Source organism: Corythoichthys intestinalis, chromosome 14, assembly GCF_030265065.1.
Source record: "Corythoichthys intestinalis isolate RoL2023-P3 chromosome 14, ASM3026506v1, whole genome shotgun sequence".
Taxonomy (NCBI): Eukaryota; Metazoa; Chordata; class Actinopteri; order Syngnathiformes; family Syngnathidae; genus Corythoichthys; species Corythoichthys intestinalis.
This window is the reverse complement of record NC_080408.1, coordinates 5,296,563-5,315,589: the sequence shown is the minus strand read 5'-3', so window position 1 is coordinate 5,315,589 and position 19,027 is coordinate 5,296,563. Positions and strand designations below refer to the sequence as shown.

Here is a 19,027-nt window from a genome sequence, read left to right as displayed (position 1 = left end):
CTGATGCGCACTAGAACTAATCGGGTGCACACCAGATTGCTTAAATTTATTTTATTTCTGTCACTGCCCCTTTAGGGGTTTACTATTTCTCTAGAATATCGTAGAATTATTTCCTGACCCATTTCGTATCGTGACCCAGTGGTTACCACCCCTAGTAGAAAATGTGTTAATATTGTTCATTATGCTATTATCTAGCACTGTTTTTTTGTTGTAGTTTTTTACAGTAGCATTCAAACCGGCATCAATGCGACTAACACAACGACCACAATAGAGGATGTCAAACAGCAGACCAAGCATTTGTTTGAGGCGTTAATACACACATTATAAAAGCCACAAAAGGCAGCCATTTAGATGTTATGGTCTTCTCGAACGACACCATCAAAATATGTGCGACTGTACAGTTAAGTGCTCATTCTCACACACACACGTCAGGCGGTTTAAGTGATTTTTCTACTTACCACTGGACTGGCATTCGCATTTTGGATGTTGATTTGCCTTAGCAGTCTGGACTCGTAGTCCTGATCCATAATGCCTGAAAACAGATTTGAAATGAATCCACTTGGAATAACATTTTTTGTACACCCACCTTTTAATTTTAAAGCCAGTGTTCATCAGTACCATAATTTTTGGACTATAAGGCGCACCTGACTATAAGCCGCACCCACCAAATTTGACACAAAAACAGCATTTGGCCACAGATACGCCGCACTGGACTATAAGCCGCAGCACTCCTCACTGTATAATGGAATATTTTCACCAAAAGATAGTAACCGGTAACACTTTGACAGCGGCACCGTAAGACGGTCATAAGACCAAATGAACCACCATGAAGCTTTGAACCAATAGGCTGAAAAGCTTCATTGCTTCGAGAAGCTTAATTTGCCCATCATTGCTCCACCTGCTGTCAACACTGTTGTCGTCCAACATGCCTTCTAGCATGCATTGCAGCACTACAGATGTAAATAACAATCAAAATTCATGTTGTCTGCAAATTATTTCTTCAGTTACTGTTTCAGTTTCATTTATTGCTAGAGATGGTATTTGGTAACTCTTTATTTGAAAGTGGCCCCATAAAACTGCATTAGACAATCATAATTATGACATGACACTGTTATGACAATTAATGAATGCTTAAACCAGATGTCATTTAGCGTTATCCGGCAAACTACCTCACTTTGAAATGATGTAAAAGATCCGAGCTGAACATAAATGGAGATAGTGACATAGTTTGCAGGATGACACTTAATGACATGTCATAGTTATGACGGTCATAAGACCAAATGAACCACCATTGCTTCAAGAAGCTTCATTTGGACATCACTGCTCCCTTGGAGAGACAGTCAACCTCTGCTGCCACCTGCCGTCAACACTGTTGTTGTCCAACATGCCTCCTAGCATGCATTGCAGCGCTACAGATGTAAATAACAATCAAAATTCATGTTATGTGCTAATTATTTCTTCAGTTGAAATGACAAACTATGTACAACAAAAGAAGAATTGTCTAAAGCTGGGGTGGGCAAACCGGTCCTCGAGGGCCGCAGTGGGTCCTGGTCTTTGTTCCAACTGACCCAGCACAGAGAGTTTAAATAGTTTATCCAATGAGGTTTCAGCAGAAATGAGAAGCACCTGCCAGCAATCGACTGATTGCACTTCAGATTGGTGAAAAGGTGTCCTCTTAGTGGGTTGCAACAAAAACCCGCACCCACTGCGGCCCTTTGTGGAATAGTTTGCCCACCCCTGGTCTAAAGTCTGCAACTTTAAATGCTTTAAAATGCAATTTTTTTAACAATGCTTGTAACAAATGGTTCAGACATGTACTCCCACAAAACAACGGCCACATTTACCTATAAACTAAATTACGAATGCATCAGAAAATAAACATTAGCTCAAACCAAAAACTTTGCTTATGTTCGTCTTAACAGAGAGCAGCTGGATTCAGCCACATGAAATGAAGCAGACTAGAGGGCAGTGTATCCACCCAAATCGATAAAACTAAATGCAAACACTTTCAAAACAAAACATTACAACACCACTTTTAGTAAACGAATACTCGAAGCAGCAAAATTTGAATCACATCTTTTTTTTCCCTAATCGAATACTCGAGTTAATCGATTAATCGTTGCAGCACTAAACTTTATTGACCCATTTCAACTCACTAGTTTTAATAGTGACATTTTTAAAAAATGTTATTTTATTATTCATTGGCTACAAATGAAATCTGGTTTAGATGTTTAAATGTATGGGGAAATTTTGAGATAAAATGAGTTATTACAGGTTGCACAGTTACCTTTAATAAAATACATCAACACTAAATAGATGAGTATTAGCTCAGAAACCCAAACAAGGGACTGCGGACCGCTTTTTCCCCCCGCAATCATATTTCGAGTGGCAGCAAACATTTTTACTCCATGTATCTCTTCTCCAATTTGAGTGAAAAAAATAAAATCACACTGATAAACGTCTAATTCATCAAAGCCTAACCAATAAATAAAGCAATCTCTTCAATGCTAATGCTAATGATTAGGTAGCTCCAGCTCGCAGTCGACCGAAGCTGTACAGGAACTTGAACAGCAACATTGTTTACAAGCCACATTTGATTTATTCTTACCGGTTCCGAAGAAAATTCTTCCAATGCCACACCCGGCACAATTATTGCCTAACGTATGCCAATACTTGCGGGAATAGTTTGTTCGGTTCGGTGCCGTCGATAAAGGATTTATGGTAAGCTTTCAGTCAGTGGCTTCTTTCGCTAAGCGCTGAGCTGAAGCCATTGTCGCTAAGCATCACGGGAAAATCTGACGTCACAGTTTTTGAATCACGCATTTTTAGTTGCCAAGGAAACGTGAGTGGGGTTCAGCTGCCTCCTGCAAAAATATTTTTTATCTATTTTTTGACGCAGTTTTTGTTTGTTACAGGTTTACGGTGGAACATTACGGGAGAGTAATGAAACAGATATGGCAGGCGCCATTTTGGCTTTTGCAATAAAGAACATATTAGGGCAAAAAAAGTCAACCTATTTATCATGTCATTTCAGATATTGTGCTTTTGGTATGATTTTTAGAATATTGAATTGTGTATTTTATGACGGTGCATTCACCAACTTTTATTTCATTAACCCTTTCGTGGTCACTACCGGTGTTTTTTTCGTCAAAGATTTACTATAACGGAAACATTTTGTCAACGAACAATTTTTTAATGACGAGACGATAACGAGCAAATAACGGATTTTGCGAGACTAAAACGCAACGTAACTAATGCCAGTTTTCGTCTGATGCCAGTTTTCGTCTGACGAGAACGAAACAAAAATGCGCCATTTTTTCCGTTACATGTTCACAATGTGACAGCTTATGTGTAGTTAGCTTCCATTGTAGCAGTGTCTGGTTGTGTCACTCATGTGACGTGCCAATGTCCTCTCAATTGCTTGTTTGAGACACTCAGGTAAGCTTTGTTTTCTTTTCTTGGTCAGAAATAAAAAAAACTCAAAAATACACAAATAAATTAAATAAAATTATTAAATGTGTAATCAAAAGGCTTCAATTTCAATATTTATTTATTTCAATATTTATTTCGATTTTTATTTATTTCAATTTATATTCATTTATTTAAATTTTTATTTATTTATTTAAATTTTTGTTTAATCATTTCAACATTTTTCGTTTTGAGGGAGAGCCAACATTTCCAATTTTATTTACCGTCATTTTTGGCCTATAATGCACGCCTGACTATAAGCCGCCATCCACCAAATTTGACACGAAAACGACATTTGTTCATAGATAAGCCGCACTGGACTGTAAGCCGCAGCTGTCCTCACTGTATTACGGGATATTTACACCAAAATGTATTAATCTGTGACACTTTATTTGACAGCGGCATCATAAGACTGTCCGAAGATCAAATGAACCACTATGAAGATTTAAACCAATTGGCTGCAAAGCGTCATTGCTTCAAGAAGCTTCATTTGGCCATCACTGCTCCTCTGGGGGAGACAGTCAACCTCTGCTGTCAACATTGTTGTCATCCAACATGCCTCCTAGCATGCAATGCAGTGCTACTGATGTAAATAACAATCAAAAAATGTTCTGTGCTAATTATTTCTTCAGTTACTGTTCCAGTTGTTTCATTAATTCTTATTTATGGTATTTGGTAACACTTTATTTGACAGTGGCGCCAGTATGACAATAATAATTATGACATGACACTGTCATGAGCATTAATGAACGCTTCTAGCAGATGTTATTTAATGTCATCCGGCAAATTATCTCACTTTTGAATGGATGTTAAAGAACAGAGCTGTACATAAATGGAGTTAGTGCCATAATTTGCCGGATGACACCTAATGACATCCATCATAAGCATTCAGTAATGCCCATGATAGTGTCATGTTATAATTATGAAATTCTTATGACGCCGCTGTCAAAGTGTTATCTATTAACATAAATAAATCAACAAATAAGAAGCACTGGACTATAAGCCGCAGGATTCAAAATGACGGGAAAAAAGTAGCGGCTTACAGACCGAAAATTACAGTATTTACTGTATCTCAACATTTATTCATTCCATCATATATTTATTTCAAATTTTTTTACAATTCTTATTTATTTCAAATATATTTGTTGAAGTTTTAGTTAAAAAAATCTATATAGAATTATTCATATTTTTTTTTTATTTTTTTTTTTTAATTTATACATTATACTTATTTAAATCATCAAACCCCAAACACTGATCCTTTAGTTAATTCATTAATTTTATTTAAAACCAACAAATACTACACTTGGATGTCAAACGGGGGGAGCAAATTATGAATGAGTGTTTCATTAATGTAACATTTAAGGGGGGGGGGGGTGCATGAAAGGGTTAAATATAGGGGGACAAATATGTATAAAAGGTTTAAAGAGACATGTGTTTTAAGTGTTTGAAATCCCACAACTGACTAGTTTAACTTCTTATGGTACATAAATATCAATATTTTCACTGAATTGAAACTTTGGCCCCAAAAAAAGAACCTATCATTTAAAAAATAATTATGTTTTAATTGAAAAAAAAAAAATGTTTTAATTGAAAAAAAAAAATCATTACAACTGAGGGGAAAGCATCACATTTGTTCTTAACCTAAAAGGCTCATTACGACAGCAAAATAGAACATTCTCATTACAAAAAGGAGTGTTCCAAAATATATTTACATTACAGTCTACAGAACTATTTTCACATGTAATGTGGTTCAGCGCTGAAGAGACATACTAAAGATTGAACAAAAGAAACGTGAATGAAAGTGCGAAAGAAAATACAAAATGAATTCAAGTACACTGGGAAACTTAAGTCAAACTAAACCAACTCAAGACCACGTTAATTAGGCTAGGTTCATACTGCAGGTCTTAATGCACAATTCCGATTTTTTGTCATGTTTTTTTTTTTTTTTTTTGGGCATGCCCCGTTCAGACTGCCTTTGTCCATTGAGTTTGTTCAATTATCACGCATGTGCACTAATTCACAGTCTGACAGGCGCTGATCAAACTGACCCGCATGCGCAGAAGGGTGATCATATTTTGATTTCCAAAAAGAGGACACAAATTACATAATAATCCCCGTCTAGTCTTATATTCAATGTTTATATGGCTTGATAGAACGCATGCACGCACTGTGCGTGCGTGACGTACACACATAATTCTTATGTGTGCACGTCAGTTTGCCCCGACTTGGCCATGATCATATGTTTTTTCGTGGTCGATGGGTGCCAAATAAAAACAGGTAAAACTCTGTGCTTTTGAGTCATGTTCATGTTGATATCGAGATTTTGGTCAAAAATGGTAAAATTTTGGTGAAAAAAATCTGAAATATCAGTAAAAATTTTGTGGAGTTTTGAGAAAAACAATGACGTTTCAGTCAAAATGGTAAAATTTCGGTGAAAAATTGTGAAATTTTGGCTGAAAATGGCAAAATTTGAGTGAACAATTTCGTAATTTTGGTATAAATTTGTGAAGTTTTAGTCAAAAATGGTAAAACTAGTGGAAAAATGGTGAGATTTTGGTGGGAAATTGTGAAATTTCAGTAAAGATTTGTGAAGTTTTGGTCAAAAATTGTGACATTTTGGTCAAAAATGGTGACATTTCGGTCAGAAGTTGCGAAATTTGGGGGGTGAATTGCAAAATTTTGGTGAACATTTTTTAAATTGGGGGTTAAATTTTGGGAAAAAATTGGAAAATTTGGTTGAAAAATAGTGAGATTTTCTGAAATTTTAGTTTAAAAATTGTGAAGTTTTGGTAAAATTTGGTGACATTTTGGTAAAAAATTATCAAATTCCGGTCAAAAATTGTAAAATTTTGGTAAAAACGGTGATGTTTTGGAGGAAGATTCTGAAATTTCAGTTTTAAAAAACTAAACTTTCGGACAAAAATTTTGATGTTTTAGTCAAAAATGATAAAATTTTGGTCAAAATGGTGATTTTTTTGGTGGAAAATTCTAAAATTTTGGTAAAAAATGGTCAAATATGGTTGGGAAAAAAACGGTGAGATTTTGATGGAAAATTCTGAAATTTCAGTAAAAAAAGTTTTGGTCAATATGGTAACGTTTTGTCAAAAATTGTAAAATTCCGGTCAAAAATGGTGAAGTCTTGGTGGTAAATTGTGAAATTTAGGTGAAAAATTCTGAAATTTCAGTATAAATTTTGTGAAGTTTTGGTAAAAAATGGTACAACTGCAGGGGTAAATGGTGAAATTTTGGTGGAAAATTTTGAAATTTCATTTATGTGTGTGTGTCAGTTTGCCCCGACTTGGCCATGCAAGCAATACTTATAGATTGCTTATTTGGCGGACAGAAAGAACACTGAACATTATCAGGCTTATCCTTCATTTTATTTTAGGACTGTGGTCAAGCCCGCCTCCTCCTTAAAAGCCGAGTTCAAGCTAGGCGCTAACGCTAATGCACAGCTATCGCTGCCGCATCTTTGCTGATATAATTGCTGTATGAATTCTGATTTGGGAGACTTGCCAGTTCAGACCGCCGCCACATTCTGGAAAAATGTGGCCCAGATCAGATTTAAACCACATACGAAAATTACCCAGATCTGATTTGAAATGGTCTACTTCTATGTGACTTGTCCCATTCAGACCATCAAATGAATGCCTCACTCTAATCGGGAAAACACATCGGATTTGTGCATTAAGACCTGCGGTCTGAACCTAGCCTTACAGTACTGTGTGCAAAAGTACCTTTTAAAAGGCCAAGTAGCTTAGATGAAAAAGACAACAAACACATTCATAAATACAGAAGCATATTGCTGTCACCAAAAATTTTTTAAAAATCCAGTATCACCTTTGTACATGATAGTTATTTCATTATTACATGATAATTATCATGTTTTTAAATACTATCATCAGAGGTGGGTAAAGTTGCCAATAGGTTTACTCAAGTAAAAGTAGCGTTACTTCAAAATAATATTAGTCAAGCAAAAGTAGTCATCCAAAAATGTACTCAAGTAAAAAATTATTTGGTGAAAAGAATACTAAAATAATTGGTAACACTGTGAGTAACGTTTTACGATGTTTGATCTTTTTTTAAACAATGGTATTTTTTTTTATCTCAGCACAAAGTTATCTATATGAACTGTTATTATACTGTACTATGAGCTATCACACAACCACATTAGCCCAAAGAAATACGAAAAAAAAATCATTGAATTCCAGCGAGAGAAAAAAATCTACAGAAATGAAGTTTATTCATCCAAAGAGGATGAGTGCCCTCTTGTGGAAAAAAAATAATGTGAAACGTGATAGTTACCACATAAAAAGTGATAAAAACTTGATAATGATCACGCTTTTGCGTGATCATTATCATGCAAAATCTTGATAATTATCATGTAAAAACATAAAAATTATGAAAAACTCAAAAAACTATCACGCCCAAACGTGATAACTATCACACACAAACGTGATAATTATCATGTAAAAATGTGAAAAAATGATGTCAAACTTGATAGATATAAAATTAAAAGTGATTATATAAAAACGTGATAATTATCATGCAAAAACGGAATCATTATCATGCAAAAACGTGATAATTATCATGCAAAATCTTGATAATCATCCGGTAAAAATGTGATAATTATCAAAAATAAACATAACTATCACACACAAACGTTATAATTATCATGCAAAAACATGATAATTATCATGTAAAAACGTAAAACTTCTGTAAAAATGTGATGTCATGTAAAAATGTGACAACTGTCATGTATACACGCAATCCATAAAAACCTGATAGTATCATGTAATCACGTGATAATTATCATGAAAAAACGTGATCATTATCATGCAAAATCATAATTATGTAAAAATTATGAAAAACCTGAAAAACTATCACGCCCAAACGTGATAACTATCACACACAAACCTGACAATTATGTAAAAACGTGATTTTTTTTTTTAATTATCAAATTAAAAGTGATATTTAAAAACCTGATAATTATCATGCAAAAACGTGATAATTATCATGTAAAAATGTGATAATCATGCAAAAATGTGATAATGATCACATATAAACATTATAACTATCACGCACAAACGTTATAATTATCATGCAAAAACAATTATCAAGAAAAAATGTAAAACTTACGTGAAAATGGGATGTCATGTAACAATGTGACAACTATCATGTATAAACGCAATAGGTAAAAACCTGCTAGTATCATGTAATAACGTGATAATTATCATGTAATAACATGATAATTATGTAAAAGCGTGATGCTGTCATATAAAAACGTAATACTACACATTTATATTTTGGTGTGGCAGCAATACAAAAAAACATTTTTCTCCCAAGGAAAAATATATACACATAATTACGGCTCAACTCAGCAGTTTAAATCCTGGTGCGGCTACGTTTAGTGACGCTGTTCAGTTTAAACATTGTGCTGTATCATCTTTCTTATTGTCTTAATAGATTCTCCCAGTGATTGTGTTGAGACTCCCATAATCATATTATCTAAAATGAAGGTTATTAACCACAAAATAAAATCTAACCTGTGATGGGTTAAAATGAGTCCCACAAAAATGTTTAGTTTTCACTTTATGTGAAGAAAAAAATATAGTAAAAATAAAGTCTGTATAAACTCTGCAATGGTGATAGTTATGCAATTTTTGTTGGGTTTTCCGAATGGCAAAATGAAGTGCTGGGAAAGCTAGGCACGATCCTGGTCTACATAGAGGAGGCATCTCTGGATGTCTGTTGCAGGCCGTTAGTGACTTGAAAGCGAGTTTCATCTGATATGCCGTACTGTTCCAATGGATCCTGTGGATATAGAAAAAGTTCGGTCACTTCCTTTTTCCTTTGGGGCATTTACGGGTCAATTCCTCTTGATTTTCGGGGCATTTACAGGTCACTTCCTCTTGATTTTGGGTTACTTAACAGGAAGTGACTCAAGAATGTCCCCAAATGAATGCGAAGTGACTCAAAAACAACAGGAAGTAACCTGCAAAACTGACATGCTAACAGTTAGCATGAATTTGCGTTAAATAACAAATATTGGAGCACAAACATCATGTCACAGTTCTCACAATCATGTATTCTCCAAAAAAATGGAAATATTGGAAACTGAGTGCCTTTTTAAAGCGTTTAGTGTTCATTTGATCCATTTACCTTGCCTGTGAGCCTGTGGATCTCAGTTCTGTAGAATATGAGGTTTCTCCTCATGAATTCATAGCTGCAAGAGATACAAGATCAGTTTTAGCACAAGATAGTTTTACCACACTACTTTCAGGGGGTTCACCACATGATGAGAGCATTTGGATGTTTAAACAGCAACAATTTCAACTGGAATTGAAACTATAGACAATCTACTTGTGCTATAACCTTTATGGAAGTTTTTGTTCATATTCTTAGGGGGAAATACTTTTTTTAAGCAGTACCGTTTGCTTCTATTAAAACTCTTCAAGCATCAGAGCTTATATAATTAATTGGACAGAAATGGTTGTCATCGTGTTGATTGCATTGTTATTTTTGGGGAAAACTGAGCCTAAACCTTGACATGAGATCAAACTAGCCACAAAAAAAAAAACCTCTTACCTAGCCTTGATGATGGAGTCTATCCACTTCCCACATTGCTCCTCAGACTCACACTCAAAAAGATATTTCCTCTCTGCCTCTTCTAGAAATGCTACAAACACAGAGTTGGTGAACATTGACAGATATATACAGTTAATTAAACTCGAAAGTGTTATTCATGGAGCAATTGCGATGGTAGCTTTGCTTGGTGGGGCATTTCAGGGTCACTGCCTGTTCATACTGGGTCGCTTCCTGTTAATTTGGGGGTACTTCAGCTTCACTGACTGTTGAGTTACTTGGTTTGGAAACCAACAGAGTGAATGTTTGTCCTATTGAAATGAATGGCAATTAGGGCCACTGGAAATCAATTGGAAAAGCTGTCATAGTAAATGATCCAATTTCATTGAAATGAACCAAAAATTGAAAAAATTGTGCATCTGGATGTGCAAGTGACCTCTGTATCAACCTGACATTAATACAACAGCATAATACTAAAAAATGCAATTTTGGGAGAATTTGCCATTGTAACTTTGCTCTGGCAGGTAAACCCCTTGGGGTCACTTTGTGTTCATATAGAGCTTTTGGTCAAAAATGGTGAACTTTCAGTAAAACCTTTATGGAGTTTTTGTAAAAAATAGTAAGTTTTTGGTGAAAAATTGTGAAATTTTGGTGGAAAATTCTGAAATATAAGTAAAGACTCTGTGACGTCAGTGGGCTGGTCGGAAAGGGTGGGTTTTTTTTCTTCAGAACATTGGTGGATTTTGTTTTTGCTTTCAAATATTTTAATTCAGCTTTTTAATGAACAGTGGGGCAAATACGTATTTAGTCAACCACTAATTGTGCAAGTTCTCTGAATTGAAAATATTAGAGAGGCCTGTAATTGTCAACATGGTTAAACCTCAACCATGAGAGTTAGAATGTGGAAAAAAAAAAAAAACTGAAAATCACATTGTTTGATTTTTAAAGAATTTCTTTGCAAATCATGGTGGAAAATAAGTATTTGGTCAATACCAAAAGTTCATCTCTTTGTGTACACTCTACCCCTTTCAATCACTTAGCTTATAGGCTTATAGACACCCCCACCCCCATTCTCCTCTTTCACTGGCCAATAGGCCCCCACATGGTGTAAACCGGAAATACATCTCGCTGACGATAGCACCAGCATATTAGTAACTAGTTTAGATGTTCAATGTATTTCTAGTTGTTGTTTGTGTATGTGTTTCTTTTCCTTCTTCTCTTGTATTTCTTTTCTTCTGTCCCCCCATAATCCCTTCCTGTTCGCTGCTTTGTCATAATAAAAAGGTATTTTGAAGGATCACAATGGGAGTATGTCAGACTCTCCATGTGAAACATTAAAACTGTTCAGAATCCGGGCACTTAGACTTCCATTCTCTGTGTCAAACAGCTGAACAGGACAGGTTTAAAAAAAAAAAAAAAAAAAAAAAAAAAAGTAAAGATTTTATGGAGTTCTGGTGAAATACGGTGAAGTTTTGGTCAAAAATGGTACAGTTTTGGCAAAAAATTGTGACATTTTGGCTAAATATTGTAAAGTTTCAGTGGAAAATTAAGAAATTTGGGATAAATTTGTGAATTTTTGGTCAAAATGGTAAAAATTGGTGAGAAAATGGTGAAATTTCAGTAAATATTTGTGAGGTTTTGGTAAAAATAGGTGAAATTTTGTTCAAAAATTGTAAAATTTCGGTCAAAACGGGGAAATTTTGGTGGCAGATTGCAAATTTTTCATGAACATTTCTGAAATTTAGGGGGGGGCCTTTGGTAAAAAATGGTAAAATATGGTTGAAAAAACGGTAAGATTTTCTGAAATTTGTGTTTAAAAAAATTGTGAAGTTTTGGTCAAAAATTGTAACGTTTTGTAAAAAAATCTATAATTCCGGTCAAAAATGGTAAACGTTTGGTGAAGACGGTTACATTTTTGTGGGAAATTCTGAAATTTCAGTTTAAAATAAAGTGAACATTTGGTCAAAAAAATGGTGATGTTTTGTTCAAAAATGGTGGAAACGGTGACTTTTTGGTGGAAAATTCTGAAATTTTGGTCAAAAATGGTCAAATTTGGTTGGAAAAAGGGCAAAATTTAGTGAAAAATTTGGAAATGTCAGTAAAAAAAAATTTGTGAAGTTTTGGTCGAATGGTGATGTTTTGTCAAAAATGGTACAATTCTGGTAAAAAATTGTGAAATTTTGGTGGTAAATTGAGAAATCTTTGTGAAAATTTCTGAAATTTCAGTATGAATTTGAAGTTTTGGTCAAAAATGGTGAAATTTTTGTGAAATCTTCATTGAATATATTAAATGTCATGTCATATATTGAATGTCATGCAAAAGGATTGGGATGCTTTCCAAGCTGAAATATTGGATGTACCAAAGAAAATGAATGGGGAAAAAACTGAACGAAAAACTGAATAAAACCTGTGTGGCAAAAATTTTGGGAATAAGCTGAAAGATTAAAGAGAAGAATAATGATAAAACAAACTGAACATTATACATGGTAGCTTTTGCATGGAACGCAAAGCTACCATCAATTAACTGTGGTCAATGATCTGGGCACAGATTGCACAATGTAAATTAAGCCAATTAAAATGAGACCATCGCTATTTCAGCAAATTGACATGATAAATTTCCCCATTTCATGTTTTTAAACACTTCACCTTGGCAAGCTACTACATAAAATTGACTTTTAATGTGATATTCACGCTCTTGACATTTGCCACTTTATACTATTCTGAACTTTTTTCTGTTTCCGTGCAGTATCATTTTTCATGGCGTGTTGATCAGAAACCACAATGTTTCGTTTACTGCCACTCACCAATAGAAAAAGTCAGGCTGTCCTCCTTCTCCACCCGACACTGCTCCAAAAGCAAAGCTCCAATAGGCTAAAAGAGAAATTAAAATGTACGCAGTTAACTTATTCACTGCCATTTAGGACTGTGACAATACAGTGGCACCTTGACATACGATCGCATCGACATTTGATCCTTTTGACGTCCAACGTAAAATTTGACTCGTCACAAGTCCGCTAGCTTAAATGCTATGAATGCTAACACATTTACAATTCTCATAGCAGATCGCTCACATGTAACTCCACAAACTGCAGCTCTAAGCTCAATAACAAATGCATACACAAACATATATTAGCTGAAACAACTTACAGCTTTATGTGGGCCAAACCAGAGTGCAGCTATCCTTTATCCATGTCAGACGTCTTGTGTCTGCTTCTCAGTCGTACAAGGCAACAGTCCAGCCAGAACCAACGCTGCCACCAGAGGGCAGTGTATTCTCCATCATTAAGCAAAATACAATGCAGGCAGTCCGCGTAATTTCCGCATAAATTGGGATTAACCCTTTAAGTACCCCAAAATAACTATCCAAAAAGTCCGAAAGTATTGTATTTTGTTTAACGATGGGGGATACACTGCCGTCTGGCGGCAGCGTTGGCTCTGGCTGGACTGTAGCCTTGTATGACAGAAGCAGACTCAAACATCTGACATGGATAAAGGACACTTCAAACATGAAAACTCGCTGGTTTACTTCATTTGCAAAGAATGTGATTTTTTTTTTTTTTTTTTTTAAATCTATTACTGACACCACACACATGACAAAAAGAGAAGTGCACTTTACGGCTAGCGGCTTAGTGAACATACTTCCAGTGAACATTCAAAACAAAAGCACGTCATGTTCAATGCGTAAATAAAGATTTTGCAACTGAAAGTCCGATCTGCATCAGAGTTAGCATAACATGAGAATGTGAACTTGCTAACCTGCAAAACCACTGCGGTCAGGCCAGCCTCTACAAGGAATAACAATGTCAAGCAAGCCGTCCCTCATTTGGATCATTGTTTGCATTATGTGGATTACGGTTATGAAACGTGGTGGCTTCAGAGTGTAAGTCCCTTAATTTAAAAAAAAAAAAAACAGCGACCTATCCAAGACCTGGTCCACTTCAGGGTGACACTGACATGAACTGACATGAAAAAGAATCTGAAATGAAGTCACACATCAGAATTTCATGAGAGTACTTTGGTTCAAGTCTTGGGGTAGTCTAGTATGCCTCAGATGCAGATCGGCCCTTGGCTATCTTCATTCATTTTTTTTCCCAAATCACTTTTACAATACAATACTTTAGTTTGAGTCTGGGGGTGCTCCAGTGATTCCCAGAAGTGGACCCGTTCTTGGTTAGCTCCCCGCTTTTTTTTTTTTTTTTTTTTTTTTTTTTAAATAAAGGGACTTGCACTTCAAAATGTTTCCTTAGTAGTTTATGAAAACAAAGACTTGAATCAAACCTTGTATCACCTGAACCAATGACATTAAAGTTTGTACAAGTCAATACAGATTTGTCTTTGCATTAATCATTTAGCCTACCCATTAGTTAGGTTCAAATTCATGAGAAATGACCCCGTTCAATAATCTGTTTATCAGGAAATGATGTGAAATGCTACAAAATGAGCTCATTGCTCGGCATTTGCTGCCACTGACGGCTATAGACGTCTGTTTAAAGTGGAAGGGATGGCAGCGAATGAACGAATGTGTTTCTGATGGTGCAGATCTAGGGGTAAAAGTGGACCAGAATGGTCAGGAACGCAGTGCCGGTATAAGATTCAGGGCCGGAATGCTGTTCCGGAATAAGATTCAGGGCCGGAATGCTGTTCCAGTACACTGTGCTTTGATTCCGAAAATATGACGGCAACTGTCAAAGCGCTATGTAAAAAAAATATATATATATATTTTTTTTTAAAAACCCTAAGCTGCCACACATGCATTTCATCTCCAATAAGAAAACAATCTACCAACATCAGATTTACAAGCATAATAAAGTGCTTGTGTAGCGTAATCAGTTTCCAACAATATACCGTATTGGCCCGAATATAAGATGTTTTTTGCATTGAAATAAGACCGAAAAAGTGGGGTCGTCTTATATTTGGGGTCTAGACGTTATACCCATTCACGACGCTGGATGGCGCCAGATATCATTGAAGCGAATGCTGAACTTGACTCCCCAGGCCAAAGCGAACCCCTGACACGAAGAAGAATCTCAGCCACTCTCAAGTTTAACAAGTTTGCATTATTTTATTGCAATGTTTTTCCTTATTCAGATTTGTTTCAAGACTACAGTTACAGTTAAACTTCACTGTGATGGTTAATGCAATTATTGCAATTTTGTTGTTTTATCACAATAGATTGGTTTATTTACATTTCAAAAATCAGAGGCCATTCATTTACAAATGAAATTGTACTTTAGTTTACATATTTAAATGTTCAGATATTAAGATTTGAGGCAAAATAACATGCTTTTTCTCTCAAATATATTGTTATAATAATTTGTTTCAGATGTACTGTAATTATTTTCTGTATAAAAATTAATTTGGTGTTCAAAGTCTTTTTTCAAACTTGAGTCTTGAAAAAGACAGGGCCGTCTTATATTCGGGCCAATACGGTATTTTTTAATTATGAAAATAAATAAATAAATAAATGTTTACATTAACCTAAATTTTAATATACATCCTATGTTCTTAAAGGCCAAATGTGAACTAAGGTTGTCCAACCATGTTTTTGAATAATATCAATGGCTAAACAATTATAAGCATATTTTCTTTTTTTTTTTTAACGCAACCCTTCCAGATTGTTTGTTTAACCCATAGCAATGCCCCTGACAACGAAAATGCTTTCCTTTCAAAACTACTGTGCTATGTAGTGTACAAATAGTTATTTATCGGAATATAGTATCCATGAGTTCCCGAACGCGAAAAAAAAAGCTGGACTACGCAGACAATGGGTAAAGTTCGTCCGTGCAAAGAGGGCTAATTTTCTAGACACAGCCTCCGGCACGGTTTTCTGTTATTTTCCACCTGAAAGCTTCTCGAACTATGGACAAGTGAAATCGGATTTTGCTAAAAGATTGCTGCTCAAAGGAGATGCGGTGCCGACCATACACGCGCAGCAACCTAAATGTCGCGAGATGTCAAGAAAGAGGACGATGACTGGCAAAGGAGGCTAAGGCTACGCAAAGGAGGGGAGCAGCCAGAGTGAGTACTCTTTTATAATTAAAAAAATGTCACGCATTGGATACAGGACTGGACACATGTATAAATTATCGTTCGTAAAATATATAGAACAAATCCTCTGATCCCATTCTTATTTGTGTGTGTTGGCAGAGCGAAAAGCTATGATAGCGCAATAAATGATAATTATTCTATGCATTCCTTTATTTTGCAGTCACGGTGTATCAGCTTCACAAAAAGAAATGCAAAACAAATCATTCGTGTTTCCAACACGATCTGCTGCCGATGTTTCATCAATGTCATTGCTCCCCTCAATGACCGTTTCATTACGCTGCATTGGCGTTCGTTTGGGCTCAAATTGGTAACCTAAAACACCGATTAAAGCTTCGTAACTCTCCTCGTCACCATTAGATGAGCATTCGTTACGTCCTTCTACGTCGGATTCGTCGCTGAAACTAGAAACGAAATTGTCTGCCATCATCGCCGCCATTCAGTTCAGTATTAAAGCACTGAGCCTTTTTCTTGTTGAAGAAACACCCCTCACTGTCAATTCTGAATTCTCTTTTATTGACAATGAAGGGTGTTTCTTCATGAGGGAACCTGGAATATGTGCAGGACGAACACAATGCATCAGCATAAACAGCTCAAAACACCGCTAATTCTCCCCTCACTAGAAGGAATTATATTGATGCAGACAGGCGCTGCCCCCCTAGTGGCCGTTGGCACTCGCTTCACTTGTCGTGACGTCACGCACACAATCTGCCAGATCTCGGGCGCCGGTGTTCTGACAAAATTTGCAACCCATCAAAAATTGCTACCTTGCGGGTTTTGCGCATACGCGTAACGTTAAAAATGGCCGCGAATGCGGTAATTCCTAAGTAAACACTACAAACTTTCTTTAAAGAAAGGAATATTTACTTAAGTTTGATCATGTAAAGACATGTACAAAAGTTCTCAGACACATCCTACCATGTTAGCTGCACACAGTAACTGCACGCCGCGCTCTCACAGTTAACAACTTTGCCGCGTCGTTAAGTATTAATTTACGCCATTTTGGTGTTGCAAATGTATGTTTATGATGTATCTAGTTTAGTTGGCACTTTGGATAACATTGAGAGTCCAATTGAATGTAAAAGAGGGGTTTTTCAGCGCCACAAAAGCTTTGGGAGCAAAATTTTATAAGGGAGCAAATTTTGACAGAACACCTGTCGTTTTAGCTTGACAATCGAGCCAAATTTCTCTCATTTTCTTGTGTGTAATTACACGAAGTGGCATGATATGAATACAAAAGGCATGCGTTTATGGATAAATGATGGAATATTAACATTTTCCCAGGGCATGACATACCCTTGAAGTAGTAATTGAGATTTGGCATTTAGTATGTGAGGAAATGAGGGAAAATGGAAATTAGTAGATGGCGGTTGGGGTTATTGCTGTTTTTGTTAACTTTTATTTTGCAAATCATTGAAGAAATACAATTTTAAATGAAAATCAGTTTTTGTATGTGTGATAGAAAAAACTTTGCTAAAACTGTTTTCTCTGCATTTCAGTAGTTTAAGAGTTTTGCCCCCCCCCCCCCCAAAAAAAATAAAAATAAATAAAATAAACGAAAATTTCTGGCTCCATGGCGACCTTCACGTCGGGGAATTCCGGCAAGAAATTCTAGCCACTTTCACCCCTGTGCATATCCAATGAGTTTATGACAGGACAAAAAGTCAAAATATTAGTAATTATACACTCACTTCTTCCTCATCCGTCTTAAAATAGAAGAGGAAGTTAACAACGAGTTTCACTAGCCTCTTCTTCACAACTGGAACACAAAGGCAAACAAGGTGAAAGAAAGGCACATACAGGAAGCTGTCATTTGGCTCATGCTAGGCTAGGCTAGCAAAAGGTTACCATCTCCTTTCTTGGGTCCTCGCATCCCAAGCTCGGCGACCATTTCGGACGACTGTCGGCTCAAATGCACCATTTCCTTCTCGTTGAAACGCATCACTGACGGTAAAAGTGGAATTTAACAAGAGCTCCGGACGCTAGCTACATTTCCCACGCTGATAACGCAACTATCTGATGACATCATCAGAAACGTTCGCTGTCATTAAAAAAAAAAAAAGGAGTTTCAATCTTTAAATGTTGTTTGCTGGGTGAGACGGGATGCCGTTTGTCATTTAACAGCGAACAAAATGTGAAAGTGACCGAATGTTGTTCCTCGGGGTACACACGACAGAACCACTCCTCTCGACTGCTTGTACGGAAATCGAATTAGGTCAAACAGGACGAATGTTCCTGTTAGTGAATGCGAACAGCCTTGAATAAGTTCAATCACGTTTTTTTTACCTGATGAAACGTTTCAAATACAGTACAGTGATACCAACAACATAACACAACATACCCGGTGCCCCCCCCCCTTTGTCGACGGGCTTGTATACAGTATGTGGCGGAAAATTAGGTGACTTCAGAGGCGTCGCGTCCCATTAGGCAAACCAGGCAATTGCCTAGGGCCCCCAGCCAGCAGGGACCCCCAGAGGGCCAACAGATTTAGCACACGCAGCTTTACTGCACTGTCGCAACGACAAGTGCGACAGTGCCAGTGAAAGCCTTGTGTCTGAGTTCCCTGAAGGGGCCCGTTCACTCCCTCTACCCCCCCCCACCCCCCCCCCACCCCCACACACACACGTTACTCAGAGTGAGAGTGAGCGGCGATTTGGCTTTTTTTTATTTGGCATATATCCAAAATGAAGATAAGTTATCCTTCTGGAAGCGACAAAAGAAAGAAAAAAGAAACAGAAGAGGTGAAAAGGAAGCAAGACAGCGGTGAGTGTACTATGTTACTGTAGTTTTATGTCCTAATGTAGTAGAAGCCGGGCATTTTGAGTGTCCTAAAAAGCACTCTATGAGACCGAGGTGTTATTATACTTTTATTAAATATGCTATTGCTCCAAGCCCAACTGTCCCCCTTACTTGCACATGCTCGAAGGGC

The 19,027-nt window shown here is 36.4% G+C and overlaps 2 protein-coding genes across 2 annotated transcripts in view; both read right to left on the bottom strand.

Annotated features, from left to right (window-relative positions):
- Window positions 1–2,973, bottom strand: part of LOC130930230 (fizzy-related protein homolog) — a 28,982-nt gene extending 26,009 nt beyond the window's left edge. Inside the window, exons 1-2 of the mRNA XM_057858027.1 lie at window positions 2,609–2,973; window positions 459–532 (exon numbers count right to left, since the gene is read on the bottom strand). Coding sequence (XP_057714010.1) covers window positions 459–527 — 69 coding nt within the window. The 5' untranslated portion in view covers window positions 528–532; window positions 2,609–2,973. The remainder of the gene's footprint in view (window positions 1–458; window positions 533–2,608) is intronic.
- Window positions 2,974–4,763: 1,790 nt separating this feature from the next.
- Window positions 4,764–18,312, bottom strand: plekhj1 (pleckstrin homology domain containing, family J member 1). The gene is made up of 6 exons (XM_057858146.1): window positions 17,947–18,312; window positions 17,790–17,857; window positions 12,858–12,924; window positions 10,057–10,147; window positions 9,631–9,694; window positions 4,764–9,282 (listed from the first exon to the last, which is right to left on the bottom strand). The coding sequence occupies exons 1-6, from the start codon at window positions 18,038–18,040 to the stop codon at window positions 9,190–9,192; spliced, it is 477 nt and encodes a 158-aa protein (XP_057714129.1). The 5' UTR covers window positions 18,041–18,312; the 3' UTR covers window positions 4,764–9,189.
- Between the last annotated feature and the right edge of the window lie 715 nt (window positions 18,313–19,027).

What these genes read in the sequence shown, in the direction of transcription:
- plekhj1 (XM_057858146.1), bottom strand. Translation starts at nt 18,040, where the DNA reads ATGCGTTTCAACGAGAAGGAAATGGTGCATTTGAGCCGACAGTCGTCC. An exon ending in TTAAGACGGATGAGGAAGAA is followed by an intron (nt 12,925 to 17,789) that starts GTGAGTGTATAA and finishes TTTCTCTTTTAG; the next exon opens with CCTATTGGAGCTTTGCTTTT. An exon ending in CAGCCTGACTTTTTCTATTG is followed by an intron (nt 10,148 to 12,857) that starts GTGAGTGGCAGT and finishes CTGTGTTTGTAG; the next exon opens with CATTTCTAGAAGAGGCAGAG.